Source organism: Colius striatus, chromosome 3 (genome assembly GCF_028858725.1).
Source record: "Colius striatus isolate bColStr4 chromosome 3, bColStr4.1.hap1, whole genome shotgun sequence".
Classification (NCBI taxonomy): domain Eukaryota; kingdom Metazoa; phylum Chordata; class Aves; order Coliiformes; family Coliidae; genus Colius; species Colius striatus.
The window spans coordinates 7,863,564-7,885,360 of record NC_084761.1 but is presented as its reverse complement, the minus strand read 5'-3'; the positions used below and the strand labels follow the sequence as shown (position 1 = coordinate 7,885,360).

At 34.3% G+C, this 21,797-nt stretch overlaps 1 protein-coding gene across 2 annotated transcripts in view; it reads left to right on the top strand.

Moving 5' to 3' along the window:
- SNX29 (sorting nexin 29) overlaps nt 1-21,797 on the top strand; it is a 128,869-nt gene that overhangs the window by 68,943 nt on the left and 38,129 nt on the right. For both annotated transcript variants that reach the window (XM_061993607.1, XM_061993605.1), the window contains one exon: nt 9,639-9,779. In XM_061993607.1, the coding sequence (XP_061849591.1) occupies nt 9,639-9,779 (141 nt within the window). The remainder of the gene's footprint in view (nt 1-9,638; nt 9,780-21,797) is intronic.

The window sequence follows — 21,797 nt, the reverse complement described above, 5'->3', positions numbered from 1 at the left end:
GGGATGTTACCTGATCAGTAGGGAAATGGGAAAGTCTTCATATTTTTAGGTAGTCTAGTAAGCCATGGTGTTGGAGATAATATTCTGTTTAGTTCTCAGTGATAAAAGGGGGTATGGAGACTTCAGAGAAATGCAAATTAGTATTTTATGCTGAAAGTTTATATGGGTCTAGGAAATAATTAAATTTAAGAAAAATCAATCTAAATACAAAGACATGACTTATTTCTCAAGAAATCTAGGGATAGTAGTGTTTTGCAAGACAAGCAACTTTTCTGGATAGCTTTTGTGCATATTTAAGTGTATTGAATAAAATACATTTAAAAATGTTGCCTGTTGAGATATGAGCTGTTGAAATCTGTATGCCTTGCAATAACAGTACACTGGAAAAAAAGTGGAGGTCATGATGTAGGATTAACTAAAGATGAATTGCCTTTGTAATGCTGTGCTAAGAATGACTAATTTAGTCCTAAAATTGGAAATAACAGATATGATTAGGAAACCTTGTTCATAGTATCACAGAATGGTACTAGTTGGAAGGGATCTTTAGAGATTATCTAGTCCAACCCTCTGCTAAAGCGGGTTCACTTACATCAGGTCACACGGGAACGTGTCCAGGCAGGTTTTGAAAACCTCCAGAGATGGAGACTCCACATCCTCCCTGGGCAGCCTGTGCCAGGGCTCCCTCACCCTTATAGTAAAAAAGTTTTTTAAGTGGAACTTTTTGTGTTCCAGCTTTTGTCCATTACTCCTAGTCCTGTTACTGGACACTATGGAAAAAAGTTTCACCCCATCCCCTTGACATACACCTTTCAAATAATTGTAAGTATTAATGAGATCCCCGCTCAGTCTCCTCTTCTCCAGACTGAACAGTCCCAGATCCTTCATCCTTTCCTCATAAGAAAGATGCTTAACTATTGCATCTACTAGTGTTTATCTTCTACGCGTTGCAAACTCATTCTGATATTTTCAGAAGCACATGCTCTCTTTATACTTGCTTAACTTTGTTTTGCCTCAGATTTATCATTTGACTACTGTCTTGCCATTCATTAGAACTGAATAGATTGCTAGTAGAATTAATTTTGTACCTGAGTAGAAAGATTAGACGACTACTTTATGTTCTTATTATGAATCAACAAATCATAAGTTTTATTTAGACATTACTAGATGAAATTGTCAGTGTTGTGAGAGGAGCTTGGACTAGATTGTTCTAACAAGAAGATAGAACTATTTGAGTTATCCACTGTGAGTCCAAAAAAAGCTTCAGAGGTTTATTCCTTTACAAAGTTCCTGATGGCTATTAGTAAGGGGTACACTAATTAGTTATAAGCATTAAAAGACCTAGACACATAAGAAGAAACGGATACGTTTTGTACAAAATAATAGTTAAGAAAGCCTAGTTCTTTAAACAGACTAATATTAGGCAGTTTTGTAAAATCAGGGTCATGCTGACAAAAGTCTTCTCTAATAAAGATCCCATCTTATCTAGTTAACTAGTTGTTTTCTGATGACTGCTTTTTGTGATCTGCATTGTTTGATGCCTGCCTTTTTTTTGTGTCTGTTTTGTGAGGCAGATGTTACTCAGTCAGCCTACCATTAGAAGATAATTTCTTGTCTAGTATTTTCACAGGCATAAGATCAAAATTAAAAAAAATTAACATTTTACCTCTAGATGGTGATAGTTAGTTGCAGTTTCCTTAATGCCTGTGAAGCAAGATGATTATTGCAATAATATTGTTTTATCATATTTCTCAACTGTAGAGTATCTTGTCATTTTCTGCATACATACAGATTCTGCTTTCATGTGAAGTGTACAGCAAATGACATTAGTCATGCCTTTTGTTGCTATAATTACCAATGGCTGACACTTAAGATAATGAAACTGAGATTTTATGATTCTTAAAGTGATATCAGTATTTGAATGGCTACTTGCAAATCTGCCTTGTTTGCAGAGCAGATTCTACCAAGCGAGATTAAAGATAAACATCCTAATCAGAAAAGACTGCTGCACGACTTGGACCTAAGATAATTGTCAAGAAACATTCATTTCTTGTAACTTTTCTAGTCCTTCACTCTCTTCAGTTTTACTATTTAATATTGACTGATATATTTTCTCATTTTCTTCTTATATTGTTTAAAACGTTCTGTTTTTCCTCTCCACTTACTGTCTGAAGGTACAGTATACCTTTCTATGAAGGAGTTATTTGCACTACCTGAATGTTCCTGCTTAAACAGAGGAAAGAATGTTCACAGAAATGCAACATAAAAGAGATAAAGGAGAAAAATATCTGATACTCAAGAGTTTTTGAGGGGGTGAGTGCCCAGCAAGTTCTTTGAGTGAGAGATGAAATACTGAAAGCACAGTCTGGGGTCTGCCAGATGTGACTGTTGACCTTTAATTTATATGCAGGACAGCATAGCCTTAGTATTTCCTCAAAGACAGAAGATTTGACAATGGATTGACAGTTAAAATAGTTGAAAAGTAGGGAACAAATTTGAGAAAGTAAACCCAAAGTTGAATTTAGTTTCTCTGATATATGAGGAATTTTATTACTTCAGCAGCTGCAGCACTAAGCAGGCAAAAAGGAGAAAGAAATAGTCTTACAATCATATTTCATCTCAGAGCATTTCAGGGCAAGTAGAGAAGAAAATGGCCTAGAATGACTGAGAAACTTTGAGAGAAAGTTATGGCTTATGACATTCTGAAACAGAGTGATTGGAGGGTACAGAAGCCAAAAATGTTGAGCATCTCACTTTTTCCATAATAGGACCTGAGGATATGTCAGAGAAGCATTAAAGTAAGTAAAGGAGAAAAGTTTTTAAGTAGCTGGAGTGGAGGAAGTATGAAAAGAAGAGATAAATCCTTGGAGACTGGATGCAAAAAATACTAGGAAAACAGAAGTAGAATTTAGATTTTTGAATTATTTTATGTCTGACACAGAAAGAAGAAAATAATAATTACAACAAACTGACTGGTGAGATACCTTCCTTTCCTCATCCAGAGGACTCAAAATACACTATTTGGAGAAAAAGCCAGCAAATTGATCATGTCAGTTATATTCTTTTCTGCAGAATCTTCTTTCACTGCAGTAGTTGTCACGCATTGCAATAACTGTATCACTGTATGGTGAAACGGTGTTAATTATATCTGGGTATTATAAGCAGTGTTTCACTGTCAGGAGGAGCTAATTATGTTATTGAGTGAAATCTGTGCTGGTTTGATTTGTATTTAAAAAAAAAATCAATTGATTCCATCCAGCAAAAACGTAAGAGTGCTGCTTTTGTTCTTTAGTGTCCTTAGTACCACTCTGCTGCTGCTGGTGAATAGAAACAGACCTGTGCCTACAGAGAGTGAACATAATTCTACACATATATACTTGAGTGGATAGGCCTGAAATGCATGACATTTTTCTGTTTAGTGGAGCAGTATTGTCTGTTTTTAAAGTTCATGCTTTAGTGTGGATTCTGTCATATATTTGGCACTGTATTGTTCATTTTTATGGGCTAAATATCAGAAAGTTGAAGATATAACATAACAAAATATCATATTTATAGTCTTTATGCAAGTAGATAAAATGGTCTTATTGAGAGAAAAGCTTGTTCACTTTAATTCCTGTTCTGTCTCTGTACCTAGAAAGGCACACAAAAAGCTGTGCCCATCACAGCTGAAAAGTTTCATTGTTCCGTTTGTTTTTCATTATACAGAAATTCTTAAATTGGATCATTTTAAAAGAGGGAACTTAACAACAAATGCAGTCCTGCAGCTGTGTCAAAATATAGCTTGCATTTGTATTCATTTCTCACACTTCCAAGGTAACTTTGGAGAATTCTGCTTGAATTTATATTCTAAACAGAATCCCATTGTCTTGAAATAATGTAATTGGCTCTTTCTTTTGTTGCTATATACTTCCCCTTTGGATTCATACACTTCTATAAGTTTTGCATGCAGAAATAAGTTCTGATAAAAGCTTCCTGTATAGATTGAAGTACATCACTCTTCTCAGAAGAGCTCACTGTGAAATAAGAAGAAAAGGTAGTTCCAATACCCTGAAAACAGTTATTTTTCTAGATTTTAAAACCTCATCATTTTTTTTTCAATGTGGTGTTCTTGATTTATTAAGATGTACATTAAAGTTTAGTGAATTTAAAGAAGTTATAAAACACTATCATTATAGTAAAGCAGTATTTTAGAAACAGAGCAAGTAATTTTGTTACAGAAGCTCATCCTGGAACACGTCTGCAGCTCTGGCTAAAATGAATACATTTTCTTCTTTCCCCAGAAAATGACTACTCAATCATTTTTCTTAGATAACGAGAGCAATACTCTACAAAAGTACTGCCATTTTTGGTTTATGGAAATATTGTGGATTCATTTAACCTAATGTTGAGTTAATAATTACTTGGCAGTTGTTGCAATGAATATTCCAGGCTTCGGTAATGTCTGTAGCAACAAACTCAATGAACATAGAGAATCAGTGAATAACTTTCATAGACATTAACAAGTTTTACTTGATAATTCAGAGCACTGAAATAGTTTCTCTTCAGTTTTGTCTCCCCTTTTTATCATAAGAAATATAAGATGTTCTTAGATGGATTTTGGTTTTGTTTTTTGATTGTTTGATTTTTTAAATAAGAAAGTTATAATGGAGCCATTGAAAATGATAAACTGGGTCAGATAGTTGAGGAGAACTTCTAATGCAGATGAGTCCTTGTCTCCTTTTACTACTTCCAACTCCATCAATAAGTCTGAACTGGACTTTTAGATGTCGCTGTCTTATGCTTGATGTCCCCTCTCTGTAGTTGCTGCAAAAGAGGATGTCTTTTTACCATGATTAATAGATAAACGTAGTAGTTTAGAAGATAATTTGGAGACATTAGAAGTGGTACAGTTTGGACCTGACGTGAAATCATGATAGTTTTTATGATTATATAATATAATATTGTTTAAATTGACTATTTCAAAGGCAAGAAGTAAAGGACATGCAAGATTTTGTTGGTAGATTCTGCCAATAGGAAGGGAAAAATTTTAAATGCTTGCAGTTTGAGCTTGATCCACGTAATCTCCTTGCATGGTTTTTGGTGACTTTTCTAACCCAATGAAGTGTTAGAACAGATTTATCAACAGATACATCCTGCTTCATGTCTGCTTTCCTTTTTTCTTGCTGCACTGAGTACTGAAGCATAGAGGTAAAACTACAGAGCAATGGTACTCCAAGGTTATTTAAAGTGTTATTTAAAAACAAATGTAAAGAAGACTTTCACCAGTCAAGCTTAGCCAAGTAAACATTTTAAAAATAATGATGCCAATTTGAATGTTATTGTTGTTTTTATGCAGATTGGATTGTGTCTGTCAAACCAGTTTTTTTTTTTTTCAGTTGTCATCACATGCTTAGTATTGATTTGCAAGGCATATGTGTAACAAACTAGGGCATCTCCAGAACACTCTTTTCTATTAGTGGGGGAAAAGAAGTTACAGTACAGTAGTACAGAGGTACAGTAGTACAGAAGTACAGTAATGTAGTGGAAATACAATAATACAGAAAGAATTCCTCTGTCCTCTCATGTTTAGTTAGATGGCAAATGTCACAGTAGCTTCCTTGCATTCCCTATACTGCCCATCATTTATTTTTTCATGCTTCTAAGCAAAACTATGACCTTGTCCAGCATAGGAATGATCTTTACAAACTTTCTTAGTATTTGTTATGTCCTTTGAAGTGTTCTGGTACTGAAATCTTCTGAATTCTCTTGCATCTTGTGCCATTGAATTTTATATGTGGTGTAGTAGAGTTTCACTGCTCACATTCTGTTAGCATTATTCTCTCCCCATCTGACATTTCTCTTGCCTCTGCAATGGGACATGGATTCTAAGGGACTGTGGCTTCAGCAGGTTTGTATTTGTGGAGCTCCCATCCACAGAATTCTCTGTCTAGAATTTGTTTTTCTTTATGTATTCAGTTCATCATGCCAGGAGACCTTAGCTATATTTGTAGGGAAGATTCTGGAGTAACTTGATTTAGGGAAGTTCATTCCTGATGCTTAATCTGATATTTCTGTAACCATAAATGTCTTTGCAACTAAAGATTCTCTGATATCCCATTTGGTGTCTCTATCTGCAGTGCTTGAGAGATAGTAAAAAAGTGAATCCTATATCAATATATCAATCCATAGTTAGCATCCAGAAGGAAAAGCACTCACTTTAGACTTCTACAGACCTGAAAGATGAATGTTGTTTGTAGGCATGTAATCTAGGAAGGTACACTGGAACTGGAGCAAGCTGGAATTTTGGCCTTTGTCCTTCTCCTCAGGCTTTGATACGTAAGCAGTGATGAACTGTGTCAATAGTTACTAGTCTGTTAAAAGACTGTTAAAGTTTTAGGGACATGGTTTAGTGGTGGGCTTGGCAGTGTTAGGCTGGACTCAATGTTAAAGATATTTTTCAAACAAAATGATTTTATGATTCTGTGAAAGATTCCTTAACGTATTACAGAAACTTTTGGCTTGAAAACCAGCGCCATGGGAGTAGGGTTCATTCATATCAGTACACAATCATTAAACTAGTGCTTTCAAATTGATTCTCAGAAGTTTTTTGGCACTTCTATAATATGAAGTTAGGAGGTAGTTGGCTGAAAAACAAAACAGTAAATTACTCCTGTTTTTGCCATTTTTCTTCAAATCTTTGACTTCAAACAAATTTATGGTGAGAAAACAGCAGACCAATTCACAATATATATTCCTATTATTTGAACATTTTCTTTCAGCTGCTATAAATCCTAGATACAAAAATGTTACCAATCAGTCTTTACATATGAGACCCAATTGGAAAGGGCTTCTAAGTTACGAGAAAAAGCTATTTAATTTAGTTTTTGATAGATGAGCGTATTCAAGTAAAATCTTGTGTCTACTATCAAATAAAGATATTTTCAGTGGTAGGATTTAGTGTCGCTCTAGGATGCATTATGATACTTTGGGACAAACACACAAAAGTGTATTTGGCAGCTACAGATTGCATTGACTTCCTATTAGAAGACCACAAATGAAATTGGAGATACCTTGAAGATGATGGGTATAGTCCTAATGACTTTTAAGACAATTTCAAACTATGAGTCTCCAGTTGCCTCATTTGGTAGTGTTTCAAAATGTTATCTACAAAGGTAATTGTTCCTTGTTATTCCTGTGCCTAAGTTGTATGCTCTGTATTTGATTTAAACAAGGATAACTATATGCCTTGTATGACTAGACTAGAATAAGTTTATGCAAGCGATTTTTGTATTTAAGATTTACTTTGATTTCCCATCTGAATTTGCATTAAGTGTCTTGAAGTATCTTGGCTTGTGAATAGTATTCCCTGTTGAGTTAATAAAGCTTTAAATGTGTACTACATCATGAACTTTAATGTGACTTTCATACTCTATTATATGATTATCAATAAATTCAATGTGGCTCAGGGCTCGAAATGTTACATTTTCCTTTCTTACTGTATAAAAGAAATCAATATCTATGTACAGAGAAGAACAGGATGAAATTCTTGAACAGTTTTATCTAAGAAATTGATCTATGTTTTTGCAGTCCTTGCAAATTTGAATTACAGTGTACCGAATTCTTTAATTAGTTAACTTTGAGTTACAGCTTAACAGGTAATATTGAACTGCATGATTCACCAAATCACATGTGCAACGATAACTTCTTAGTTAAATTAGGATTTCCATATTAAATAACTTGGTTAAAAATAATTGAAGTGGTTTTTTTTTTGTCTCCACCAGCTGTAGGGAAGCTGAAACATGTATCTTGGGAACGTATATAAAATTCCAAACAATATGCTGGTTGAAGCATGAAAAGACAGGGAGAGAGATTGGAGCTGGGTGAATAAAGATTATTTAATGTAGTTTTTACTATCTAATTTTATTGAAATGATGCAAAATACTTGCACTTCATATTTTCCCTTAATTTTCCTTCAGAGGTGTACTGAATTGTTAAAACAGATGGTCCTGTAGGTGTTTAATTATCTTTATCCTGACTCTATTTTCAAAATGAAAAAGAAATGTGAATACTTGCAGACTTGTAATGGTGGTTCTCTGTTACCAAAAGTAGTTGTAATCTTTGTTTACAAATGTTTTCGTAATTCACTTAAAACTCTGAATCTCTTATATTCTTAGATATGCTAATTTGAGGATTATAGTATTCTTTTCTGTCATCATCTTGAAACACAATGAGGTACAACTGTAAACAAAAATATGGTTATTATTCAATAGAACCCAAATATTTTCCACATGCAATATTACAATTTGGCAGAAGTTGCATGATATCTGCATGGTGTATTGTATTTTTTTGCAAGACAAGAACCTCATATAAATTTTACAAACTAAATGTCTCAAGAGATGAGAGGAATTCTTAAAGACCAAACCAAATTTTATGCCAAGAATGAAACTTCATTTACTTTCTACAAAAAATCCCAATGTCTGAAATAACATACATCCATAGTAAAACTTTGTTTTTTCTAAGAACATACCAAATCTAGATGAGGGAGACCATGTTAATATTTCAGTCATCAGAAAAAAACTAAAATTCCATATTGGAATCAGCCCCATCAAAATGCAAATTTCCTTTTTTCCCTAGTATTCACAAAAATACAGTTGTTACTGCCCACTCTTTGTATACTGGTTGTTACTATTACTTTTTTACATAAGCATTTTCCTGATATTTGTCTTACAACTTACTAAATGACTGATTTGTGTTGGAGAAGCAAGACAGTGCAGCATCATCAGTACAATTCCAATTTAATTTGTGGTGTGAAATGCCGAGATTATTAACACACATGAGAATGAATGAGCAACAGATTCTACAGAGGAAGCTAAGGAAAAGGTCACTTTGAATCTTGAGTTTGGATATGCCGTTTCACCTTTCTTTTAAGCTATGGATTCATTTCTGTAGAGAAATCATTATTCCCTGATAATAAATGAAAACTCAGCTTTCTGTAATTTCATGTCTGCATGAAATTTTCTTAGAGAACGTGAACATTTAGCATGTAATTGGTAATATGCTGATGTAATAATCGAGTGGCAAACAAAACCAGAATCACAAAAACTACAGCTGTGTTAAATTATACTTAATGTCCTATACAAGCAGAAAGAATGAACAGTGTTTATTTTCCAAACAATAAAATTTCTAATTTAGTTTTCAATGTAATTTTTTTTTAGAAAGTAAATTAAGTTTCCTACTTGTATTTTGCAATTCTGATGCTACAAAGCTAATTTGCCAAGTTGAAAAAACTGTGTTGAGTACACAGAAATCATTTTTATATTGGTATTTTTTTTTCCCTTTGGTCACTGGCTAGTATAATGTGCTGGAAACCATGGAAACAAAAAGTGTGCTACCATGGTTGCCCCAGAGTCATGTTGAAATCAGCAAGCTATGTTTGTCTTGATAAATAAAAAGAGAGAAAAAGAGAAGGAGAGGGGGGAAAAAGGAAGGGAATAACAATGACCTGTACACCAGAAACAAGAAATGTACAGTCGGAGCTGTATTGATGGACAAGTGAGCTTGGAACTTCTGGTACCATTTCATCATGAATGTGAAGGGGGTAAGCTGCGAGGCTTTAAAGAGTCAAGGTGATATATAAGTTAATCCATGTCTGTATTTTGCAGGTCTATATTAGGATAAAGGATGATGAATGGAATGTTTATCGAAGATATGCTGAGTTCAGAAGCTTGCATCATAAATTACAGAGTAAATACCAGCAAGTGAGAACTTTTAACTTTCCACCCAAAAAGGCCATTGGAAACAAGGTACTTAAAAGAACTCATAGTATCAGTAAGACTTAGGGGGGAAAAAACTTTCCTATCCACACAGACACAAAGAGGTGACTATCTTAAATATGTAAATATAAATGGAATTTATCTGTAAAATCTATAAATTTGCTTGATGTAAAGTCCAGAGTAAATGTAGTTGTTCATTGCCTACTAACCTAGGAAATGAAAGTACTTGGTAGAGGTTTTCTGTGTTTTTTCATGTATTAGAAGGTCATGCATTTTTCTTGTCCTTTTTTGCAGATAGTTTTGTAATTGAAACAATATATTTTATTCTTTGTTACATAACTCATTCTCATTTTTTCATGTGCTGCAGTATCTGCCACTTCAGTAAATTACAAAATTTCTTGTCTAAGCCATTTTTTAATAGTCTTTCATCCTTAATTACTTTAAATACTAATTGAATGACAACTTCAGTTACACAATTGATGCATACAGAATTGTCAATTGAATAACTCATTAAAAATTTGCATTGCTTATTCTTTCAGTGTTTTAGCTTTGGGCCAGAATTCTACCTTAATCATGCAGAAACCCACAACCACTTCCTGTCATAGCTGATCTCAGAAAAAGTATCTTTTCTTTACAATAAGAAATGGCTGTCATCCATTGCACTCCTGAAAGACTCCTATGATGACACATAAACCAGTTGTGTAATTGGAATTAATTAGTGATTATACTTCTGGCTGCGTGTTGTAAATTTGTTGTTATTTATCTGTTGTAAGTAACTTGCAAGCTGTAAAGTAGCACTTTCACATCAGCTTTGCAACAGCTTACCTTAGTTTTATCACACAAGGATTGATTTCCACAGCATGTTGTGGAGGCATATTTTTGTCCTTTTAGTGGTTCAATTTCCTGTATCATGTCATAGTATGTAGGAATACTGCATGGCTTTGTGCAGTATGGTGAATAATGCTTCAAGAAGAGTTACCCAGCAGAAACAGTATCCCATTGGAACACATTGCACTGTGTGACTGGCTGAGGTGGGTTAATAGCCTTGAGACGGCCTTTCTTTAAATGACAGAGAAAGCTGAAGTAATTGAATGGTTTGAAAATTCAGTGTAAGATTAATTCATGTGGGAATGTCTGTCTTGTAATTCTGTAGAACTTTCATCATGCTGATGTTTGGTAATTAGCATTAGAAGAGAGATTATCAATACTACCTTTGTCAATATTGTTTTTTTAACTTTAATGGCTACCAAAGCATGTTCCCTTTTAGATAGGCTGTTACCTTTCAATAGACCTTTTTTTGTGTGTGTGATATTAGATACACTGTTTTTAAGAGAATTGCAGCTGTTTTCTCATTTCTAGATGAATCAATACAATCTTAAATCAGTGCCTAAAGGGCAGTTTTAGTAGCTAAATTCTGCTAAAAATTTATCTATTTAGTTTATGTCAATCTATGATTTCTATATCCTTTACAAATCCTCAATGTTATTAGATGCCCCAAAACCATATTGGTAAAATGTAGTTCTCCATGTGGAAATGGCTAAAACTGAGTGCTTTACAGCTTTTGGAAAATGGTGTTGTGTGGTTTTATATCCTTCAGGTCTCCACTTGAATGATGTTATTCATTGTATATCTTCAATGCACTGTGTTTAATACTGTGAGGTTAATGAGGGTGATGTGATGATTCTAAATGTTAGTGATACTGAAAGAGGGTTTTGCTGTCATTGATATCTCCCTTGATACCAGCACTAAATTTGGTGTGCAATTATTTGTCTCTGATTGAGGGAACTTCCAAGACCATAAAGAAGACACCATGTTCTACAGAATGACCTACAACTACTAGTGCAGAGCCACAAAATATTATCCACTGTTTTGCTGTGCAAAATGTTGGATCTCTGAGGAGGGAGCTTCACTAGAGAGAGTAATGTAGAAAGAACTGGAGAACTATTAACTTTCATGTGTAATTTACCTGCTTCCTGCAACAGAAATCTGAGAGATCAGGTTCAAGTGCAAAGCTGCAGAGTTTGACACAAGGAAGATGCAAAAACAAAGCAGAATTTCAACTGAATGAGGATTTAAAGTGATAAAATATTTGTTATTGCATAGATATTTTTGGTGACCCTATTTTCAATGTATTAGTTAAACATTTGAATATAGTAAGACAGAACTAATGTAAAGCAATGAAAGTAATAATTTGATTTTTAAATGTTGTTTTGAATTAAGTCAGAATAGATAATTACTGAAGGAAAATGTAACAATGATGCTTACAAGACTTCATGTATTAAGTTTGATATGTACTAGTCCCCCTGCTGTGTATTTTCTATTAGTGATCTTTCAGTGCTGGTAGTAAATAGTTGTCAAAATCTTTAAAAGCAGTCCTTGCAAAATTAGGTGGTTTTCCTTCAGTTTATCACTGCTTAGTTTGAAAACAAGAAACATTTCTTTTGTTGCATATATAGGAGATATGTCATGTACTTATTTCACCTTTTAAAATTCTCCTTTAAAATGCAAGCAGTTTTCTTTAAAACTTACATATTTAGATAATATTTTCAACACTTGAACCTTTTGTAATTTAAAAACATGCTTCCCAAGTATCAGCCTGCTTTGTGATTTGCTAAATATTTTTGTGTAGGTGCATGTACCAAGATGTGTAATTCTAAACTATGATTTTCTTGCATTAAATAGAGTTTCACCTTTTTGCTAGCTTTCAGGTACTTAAAATCTTTTGAATTAATACATCCATAATCACAGTGTAAGTCTTTGACTACTGCTTTCCTGTCAGGTTTGTGATGTTCGAAGGACTGGTTTGTTCTGTAAGTCCAACATGTGCGCTAAATTATGTGAAGCTCATGAAGACAAGCTTCATATGACCATAATATTTAATTGCAAAGAGATCTCTCATTGCTTTTACATAGAAGTATAGCTTATTTTTTTTTTCATTTAAGATGAGTCCTTACATTTAGGTTCTGAACTTTTGCTGGTGCTATGTTGGTGTCTCATGTCTTGAAATGTTGCTTTCAGACTAATGGTTAAGTAATAATGTGTGAGTATTCTAATTTTTTAAATATTGCAATGTCCCTAAAAGACAGAACATAACAGTTAAATAATTGCTTTTAGTAACGGGCTCAACATCTAATTACCCATCCTTTTGCAAGGGTATTGTCCCAGTAGAGGACATATCAAAATGTAAATGGTTCTTCGCTTCATTGAAGATGCGAATTCAGTGATTTTCTAAGTGTGTAGAAATTGAGTAAGGTAGCTTTCTACTGAGTGCTGACTTGACTGCAGGATATCTTTTGCTTTACTTTGAAACACTGGATACCCCATATGGAAAGAATATACTGTGCTTTTCTGAGATTAGAGGAGAGTGACTTTGCTATGACTCGTCAACTGCATAGGAAGAACAATATAGAAATCTAAACCAAATTTTCTCTCTAGTAGAAACTATTGAGAACTACATCATCCATCATTTCTATCCCATATAACTGAAGTCTCCTAGTTGTTTCTCTAGCCATAGCTTGCTTCATGCCCAGTTGTTAGTTCAATAAAGTAAATGTGTACCTCTGACTTAACACAAAATAATCTAAAATTTATCTTAGTCACTGATATGTACTTATTTTAAAAGTTTGTAAAATATTATGTGTGTGTGTCTTGGGAGATTTATTTGTATATACATATATGCACATCTATCAACATTAAAGACAACATTTAGGATATATATGAAGTTGACTTGGAACGTCTCTTTGTATAACGTAATAATGTAAGCATATGTATAATTGTAATTATGCAAGTTCTATTCATCAGAGACTTAATATTTCTCTCATTTAAGTCAGTGGAAATCCTGCCTTTGCACTAACAGTGCAGGTGACTTCAGTTTTTTTTTCTTTTTTTCTGTCAAAGCTGCTTCATCACTGTCTAGTCTGTTTGCCTGTTTCTGAAGGTAGTGAAGAGTCTAAGATGATCTGCAGGATAACTATGTTAGGATTAAAAAGTATGGAGGTTAAAGATTTTATTGCAAATAAAAGAAAATAGACTATAGCTTGTGTCTTATGCTTATAATTTTGTTTTTAAAAGTTTATTAAGTGCAGAGTTGTCTGTGGGTGAAGTAATTTGAATTAGAATTTGAATGTTAGTATTTTTGCTCTTAAAGCATTCACATTTTGCTATCAATAATGCTGTATTTTCTTACTGTAAAAAGTTGATCTGCCATTTTGGGCCAGCAAGACCTGTCTTAAAAGGATACTTGTCTCTGAATAAACTGCTTGTTAGACCAGATGATGGAAGTACTAAACTTCCCTTGGAAGCAGGTAAGAGAATGAGGAGCATGAGAGATTTTTAGGGGAGCTTCCCTCTGAGTTGGGAAGAAAGAACCAAGGGAGAACCTGCAAGGCTTTTCATTGTGCATAGTTGAAGGAAGCAGTATTATGTTTCAGTTCATGCCACATTTACAACACAGAACATGAGTTCAAATTCAGTTTTTGTTTTCCCATGCTTACTACATTACACAGTACAGTACGTAGTTTGTATATATACATTAACATTTTGCTATTGTGACCTAAAGAAACTGAAAGATACTCTTTGCTCATGGATGAGCATTCAGGACTGACAAAGAAAGAATGAAATATCCTGCATCTTTCATATCTGGAGAAGGACCTGTGTTCATACCTTTCCAACTTCATTCCTATAAATATCCTAGACCATCACATTGATAAAGACACTAGCACTACTTTTAAAATAGAAAGTGTAACAATTCCTGTTTAACTAGTACTTAGACAATACAGAAGAAATATGAAATGCTTCAAAGAGGATGATTCAGAAAGAATCTCAGAGAAGGAGTCTCTGAGAAGGAGAATCTCATTTTAGGCTTGGGCATTTAGTTGTGCTGATTCAGCAAAGCACTTCAGGCCATCCTGAAATTGAGCTATGTGTTTTGACATGCATTAAAATCAGAAGTACTGATACGTGTGCTTTTGTACTTTATAGAGTTTAGTAGTTCATACAAACTATCCTTCATCTGATTAGTTTGTCAAAGTCATACTGTCATAGGGAGCTGTGACTTAGAAAGCAAAACTTCTCATTAATGCCTTTGGGGCAGTGGGCTAAGTAATATTTCTTAGTACTAAGCTTTGATATCTGATGTCTTCAAGTCGAATTAGTAGAAAATTATGGCTCTCTGATGTTTCAGAGTCTGAATACATTTATTAAAGGAGAAAAGCTTTGGAAATATAAATCCTTAAGTTATATATTAAAATTTTGAAGTTAAGGATTGCTTTAATGAATGCATGCTTAATTTGATTTTTGGATGATGTAATCCTTAAATTCTATGCTATTCTTGATTTTTCAAAGTGAGTAGATTTTAATTTTCAACCCTCTTAGTGGACTTAACTGGTATATCGAGTTATTTTCATATATTATTTTGCCTTGTGGGTTTTAGGAGAGACTGCAGCTAATATAAATTTGTCAGAAATGATTGTGCTGTACTGTGGTCAAAAAGAAAAGCAAGGGATCCATTTGTATTATGTTCAGATTGGGAAAGGATCTCAAATTAAACGTACATGCATAGCCATATGCATTCATTCTGTTACACTGATTTTTCTTATTTTTATGGCATTCTCAAGCCATAAAAGAAACTGTCCTCTAAGTTCACCATGTTACTTTGTAACTGGAAAGTTCAAGTATCAGCTTTAAATAACCTTTGAGCTTCAATGAAAATGATCTGGTTTTCAAATAGTTAATTGAAGTGCCAAACTGATAGAAATAAAAATAACTTCACACTTGGTGTAATTAATATTTCTAGTCACAGCACATCTCTTTTCTGACACTGTCACCTACACAGGGAGGGGAACTACAGAGTATTTCAGATTTTGAATTGAGATCCTTTGGGTTTTCTACTGGAAAAGACTGCAGTTGATGTTTTATGTATACAGCACTTAGAAAAGAACATTCATCTCCTTTCCTTTATTTTTTTCCCCCACCCATCACTATCTAAGAGAAAAGAAATAAGTCACTAGGAAGTGGTCGGCTTTTGTATGACAAATACTTTTCAGCAAACACTTCATCTTCAAGTTCTGTGGTATGAAATGTCTGGGTTATCTGAAGCTCAGCATGAAGGTTAAAGCCAGCACAGTGCAGAGAAGTATGTTTCATTTTTGGTCGTTTAATTTAAAAGATAAACAGTTTGCCAACTGGTACTTCTCCATCTCTTTCAGAATGTCTCACTGAATTAATGTTTTCATTTGGTGCTCAAGTGTAACCTTTCCTGAAAATAGTGAATTGAGTCTTTCAGGCTCTAAAAATGTGCTGCTAATTGCTGTTGAAGTTTAGGAGGAAGGAATACAGACTGTTTAGAGTCTAGAAAACAAAATTTTGCCTATCAAGGTGGATTTTTTTGTCACTATCTTATATTCCTGTAGGTATAGGAAGCAGTTTATTGTAACAAATGATTGAAGATAGAGCCCATAGAGCCAGTTCAGATGGTGTTGCTTTACACCATGACATTATGGGAGGAAAAAAAAGAAAGTAATGTCATTTGCATGCTGCTTGGACAACACTAGATAAAAATATTGCAGTTTTTTATAACAACTCATGTGTCATGTAGGTGTTATAGTAGCCTTCTGCTATAAAATGAAATATAAAAACAATCTTCTAAATTTATTTCTTATTGTGAGGGTGTTGCTAATCACCAATGTTACTTGAATTAATAAGTTTCCTTTCAGAGAGACCTTAGCAGGGATACCTGGTTACAGAAATAAAACTAAAATCACTTTTCCCTGAATCTGAAATTTTGCCCACATTTTTCTGTCTTTCTGTACATAGCAATGTCTTTACTTTCACAAACCACCATTCCTTCTGCCACCTCAAAATGTATTGTTTTATAAATGTGGGCAAAGTTTTGAGTGATTGTTAGTACTAAACATATTCAGTATTAATTTCTTAGATAGTGAAGAAAACTAAATATCGAATATTTCAGATCATGTGAAATGCTGGAGACTGTTCATGTGTGGAAAATATGGTTTTCCTCATTGTACCACGTGAAATATCTTTACATAAAGGCACTGTGAATAATGGATGCATTATATCAATATACCTCATTAATTCATTTTAGAAAACAAAATTATCCTACCAGAGAGTATGTAAATAAAATTTCTATTAAAGGAGCATGGAGTCTTTTGAGTGGGTGTAAAGTTCTAAGACCACTTTGTTTGGCAGTTAGGATGGCAAACTGCTATATTGATGATTCTTTCTCATTCTTTTTTCCCTCCTCCAAAATCATACTTGCTAGAGTTCATGTATTTCAAATAAGCCTATTTCAATAATATTAGCCCACAGATGTAGCCAGCAGCCAGAAGGAAGCAGGATTCCTGGAGGTCTTCTTTAGATGTGTTAGATATTGCTGGCTATCAGCTGCCTAAGCAAGACTCTTGTAATCTTAGGCAGATCTGTCAGGGGAGAGGTTATCTGGGCTGTTGTGTGGCTCCCTGTAACTGTCCTCCTTCAGCACTTCTATGGCAATCTGCACCCATCCATATTCACTTAGTATCTGCCCTCCTGACTTGGTGGAGCTATCCGATATGAGAGAAGTAGTGTAAGGTCTTGAAGGTTTTTACTGGAAAGGGAAATGTAGTAGAGAAACAGTTGTTACTGAACTTTGTGGGGAATTTTGAAAACAATTTCTTTCACTTGGAGAGAGGGTAGAAGAGGAATTGTATTTCTTTGTTGACTTGTTCAAAGGTTTGACTCTGCTGTGCTGTTGTTGGTTGGTTTTTAAAAGAATTAATGTATTATTTTTAAGAGAAAATATCACTGTAAGCTTGTGTATATAAGTTCATACACTGTAAGCACTGGTTGTGCTTGAGTTTTTGAGGGGTTTTTGAGTTGTTTTTTTTTGTTTTAAATTTAGAGTCTGTCTTTGCTCTTCAGGATATTTTCAGACTTGACAAAAGAAAGAAATTAAGAAAGAAAACTGCAGAAATTAAGAAAGAAAACTACAGTGTTGGGGGGGAAGCACTGAACTTGAGATATTTTAACTGATATTATTGATAGTTATTACAGTAATAGTTATTACAGTAAAATATGAAAAAGTGGATGTCAACTTTGAGAAATGTTAGCATAGTTTCCAGAATCTCTTGAATAAAAATACAAAATAGACTGATAATTCTTGGTCTGAGGAGAAAATAAAAATAGCATTTTTCTGTTCAATAGCTGAGCAAAAGTTAAGCCCTGGGGGTCTTGCTAGATGCTGCAGTTTTCTGTTGATGCTTTTTAATGAACGGTTGATTCCTGACCAGTTGACAAATTGACACGTTGTTGGCATTTGTGTCTTGAAATAGGAAAATATTTAGATGACACTGGATTTTTGTTAGCATAACCTTACCAGTTGAGTTCTTTTTCTAACAAGGGCATTAAACACAGCACTAAAGAGATATCAGTTTTATTCTCAAGCTTTCTTATTTTCCTGTTGATGTATTTATTCATCTTTAACACTTTTTCTTAAAGAGGGTTTGAGTAAGTTTAGCCTTTTGGATGGATGCTATTGCTAGCTTGAAAATGCCAGGTATTTACAATATTCTGTAAATGTCTGAGCCATTTTAGAGAGGTACAAGACATAGGCTGACTGAGATTTATTGCTCTGAGGAGGAATTTCTCAAAAGGGAATTGTCTGTTGTTTTGGTAGGGTCTGGGGAGAACAGACTTTTATGCATCTGTTAACGTGCTTGTGCTCTGGACTTTGTTAGAGGATGCTGTGCAGAAACATTGTATTCTAACAAAACACAGCCAAGACATTACTATTGCCTATAAACCTTATTAAATAAAATGCTATGAAATGTAATCTAACCTCTTACTCAAAAGGTAAGACAGAAATTAATATTTGAATAACAGCTTTACTTGCACGGCACAGACTGAGCTTGTAGCTTTTCTGGTGACCTGAAAAGACTGGCACAGCTGCCAAGCAACTGTTTCCTTACTGAACAGGTAGGCTTTGCCCAGCAGCTCTACATAGTACTGCAGGAGATGCTGCATCTGAAAAAATTAGAAATGCTAGTGAAAATATTGCAAATAAATCTGTGCTAGACTGAGGGCATTGACAGCACCGTATCTCACCCATAGCGTGTCTGCTGCTAAATGATTTTGCAGCAATTTTTCAAATTACTTTGTCTAAAAGCACTGCTTACTTTCTAGTATCATTGGAATGAATCCATAGTTGGAGATGAAGATGCATCAACTATTTTAGTAGAGAAACACAGAGTAGTAATTAAAATTATGTAGTAAATCTCTATTTAAATCAAGGTGTTTTTTTTCCCCCAAACTGACAGTTCATTGATTTCTTCTTTGTATCTCTTCATCTTAGATTTCTTTTCTTTTTTCACCAAACAGTCAATGTCCAAAAAATCTCAGTTAGATGGGAAAAATAGCAATTTCATGAGTTATATATCCTTGTTTTGTTGTATGACACTAGCCTAATTCTCAATACCCAAACTGGCAATACAAGTAGCATGGAGAATATAAGTTCATGGAGTTAGAATAATTTTGAGATGATTTCTGTAAAATATGGTAGTATTTTGAATATTTAGTATTGGAAACTGTACCTCCATAAAACTGTTTCATTATGTAGTAGTTACTGAAGGACAGATATATTAATTTTATTGTGATCTTTGCCAAGATGTCAATTAGCCTGTAAAAATTAATACTTGCTATCTAACTTTTTATTTGAGCCCTGATGTATTTTGTTGTTTGGTTTTGATTTTTCCTTCCCCCTGAACAATAGAAGGTCAGTTAAATGATGAATAATGGTTAGACCATCAGAAGCACTATGTTCTATTTTGATTGCAACAGCACCAAATGCAGAACATAGAGGTGTTTTATCTGTCCCTTAATCTTGGCAGGTAACCATGGCAATCATACTATTTGCTTATGGCAAATATTTGAAACATGTTAAGTGAGCTGTCCCATTAATAACAAAGAATATTAGTGTTTTGCCATCTGTTACATACTAACATTGTGTATGAAAGATCAGCAGTTGTGTGAATCAATTTAAACTTAAAGTTGGAATGAACTTGGCTTGTATTGAAAAACTTCAAAACAACGTCACGTAAAATATGGTACATTAGACTCTGATTTTATAGCTTAAAGTCATTATCTAATATCTGTTGAGAGTCTGTAAGATTTCCATTATATATTCTCATTTTTATAGATTTCTGATTTGATATTAGCATTTTGCTGTAGGCAGAAACTTGGCAAATTCTCAGTAAAATAAAATGTAATAAAATATTTTGGGAGACATTAGTTTTTAGATTAAAATATTTTTCCCAAATGTGTTTTGATGCTCTGCAATCTGAAGCAGTGTTACTCGTTAACTGATATTTTGCAGGTGTTGATCAAAAGTATATACACTTGAGCTGTGGACTAGGAAATACCTTTGACAGTAGTTTGTACAGAAACAGCAGTAGCTTTATTTTTCAGGAAACATGCCTACAAATTGGAGGTGAATGCTAGTATGTTAATTCTCAATTAACAGTACAATATGTTTACTCGACATAAAATGATGGTAAATGTGATCAAGATACCTACAGATATATATTAAAATCTGACCATATTTTTTATGTGACAGAATCCCTCTCAGTATAGTTTTCTTTCTTTTAAAAAAGAAAGAGAGATTCTTAATCATTCAGGAAAGACAATGGATTGTGCTTATAGGCCATGCATCTTTGCCCATACTGGTTCCTTTTCATTGCACAGAATGCTTTGACAGATCATTTATCAGGTGATGCTGAATATGTGAGGCTTTATCTTTCCTCACGTTGGAGCTGCTTTTCAAGTAGAGTAAGGTAATTTCAACATCATTAGAAAGAGCAGTAGCAGCTATCCATAAATAATCCCTCACACTAAGGATCATAGAATCGTAGAAAGCAGGTCCACCTAGATCAGGTCACACAGGCACACATCCAGGCAGGTTTTGAAAACTTCTAGAGGAGACCACACGCTCCCTGGGCAGCCTGTGCCAGGGCTCCCCCACATGAACAGTAAAACAGTTTTTCCTTATGTTTGGAATGGAACTCTTTGTGTTCTAGCCTTTGTTCATTACCAGCCTTTGTCCATTACCCCTTGTCCTGTTGCTAGCTACTATAGCAAAAAGGGATGTCCCAACCTCCTGACACCCACCCTTTAGATATTTATAAATGTTAATAAGATCCCCTCAGTCTCCTCTTCTCCAGACTAAACAGCCCCAGTTCCCGCAGCCTTTCCTCACATGAAAGATGCTCCGGTTCCCTGATCATTTTGATGGCCCTGCACCCTCTCCAGTAGTTCCCTATCCGTCCTGAGCAGGGGAACCCAAAACTGGACACAGTATTTCAGATAAGGCCTCACCAGGGCAGAGTAGAGGGGGAGGAGAACCTCTCTCGACCTGCTGCCCACACTTCCATATTTATCGCTCCAAAGAATTTATCTTTTAAATGGAAATCTCAGATCTTGAAAGCAGAGCTCCTGCTTCTTTTAATACTCTTTTGCTCCCTGCATTGCCATGTGATGAGGGATTAGGTTTATCATGAATACAGTAGAAGGTGTTTTGCAAGTAATAGTTAAGAGTTAAATTTCTTCAAGTTTGGTGGAATCTATCCACTGGACCCAGTTAGGAGATCCTTTTTGTTTTAAAATAATAAGATTGTAGCCCATTGTGCAAATAACTTCATGAGAAGATTTGCAGAAATAACATCTAGGGCTTGACTCAGGAACAATACTTAAAAACATGTACTCCCAAAAGGGTTGTGGAAGGTTCTAGTATGTTCTATATAAAAATGCAGAAAAACTTAATATAGAATAGTCTGTTTTTTTCTGTCATAATTTCAAATTGTATGTAATTTGTGTCCTATAAACAGCTACAGCTCTTGAAAGTATACAAACCAATTATGTGTAGTGCTGGTTTTAGTGCCATTTTTAGTATGTGCTTCTGGAAAAAAAAATCAGTTGCACAGTTATTCAAAATTTATTTTTATAGACAGATTTGAAAGAACTTACTGGTGTTTGTCCAGAGCTCCTGCTAGGGCCACTTGC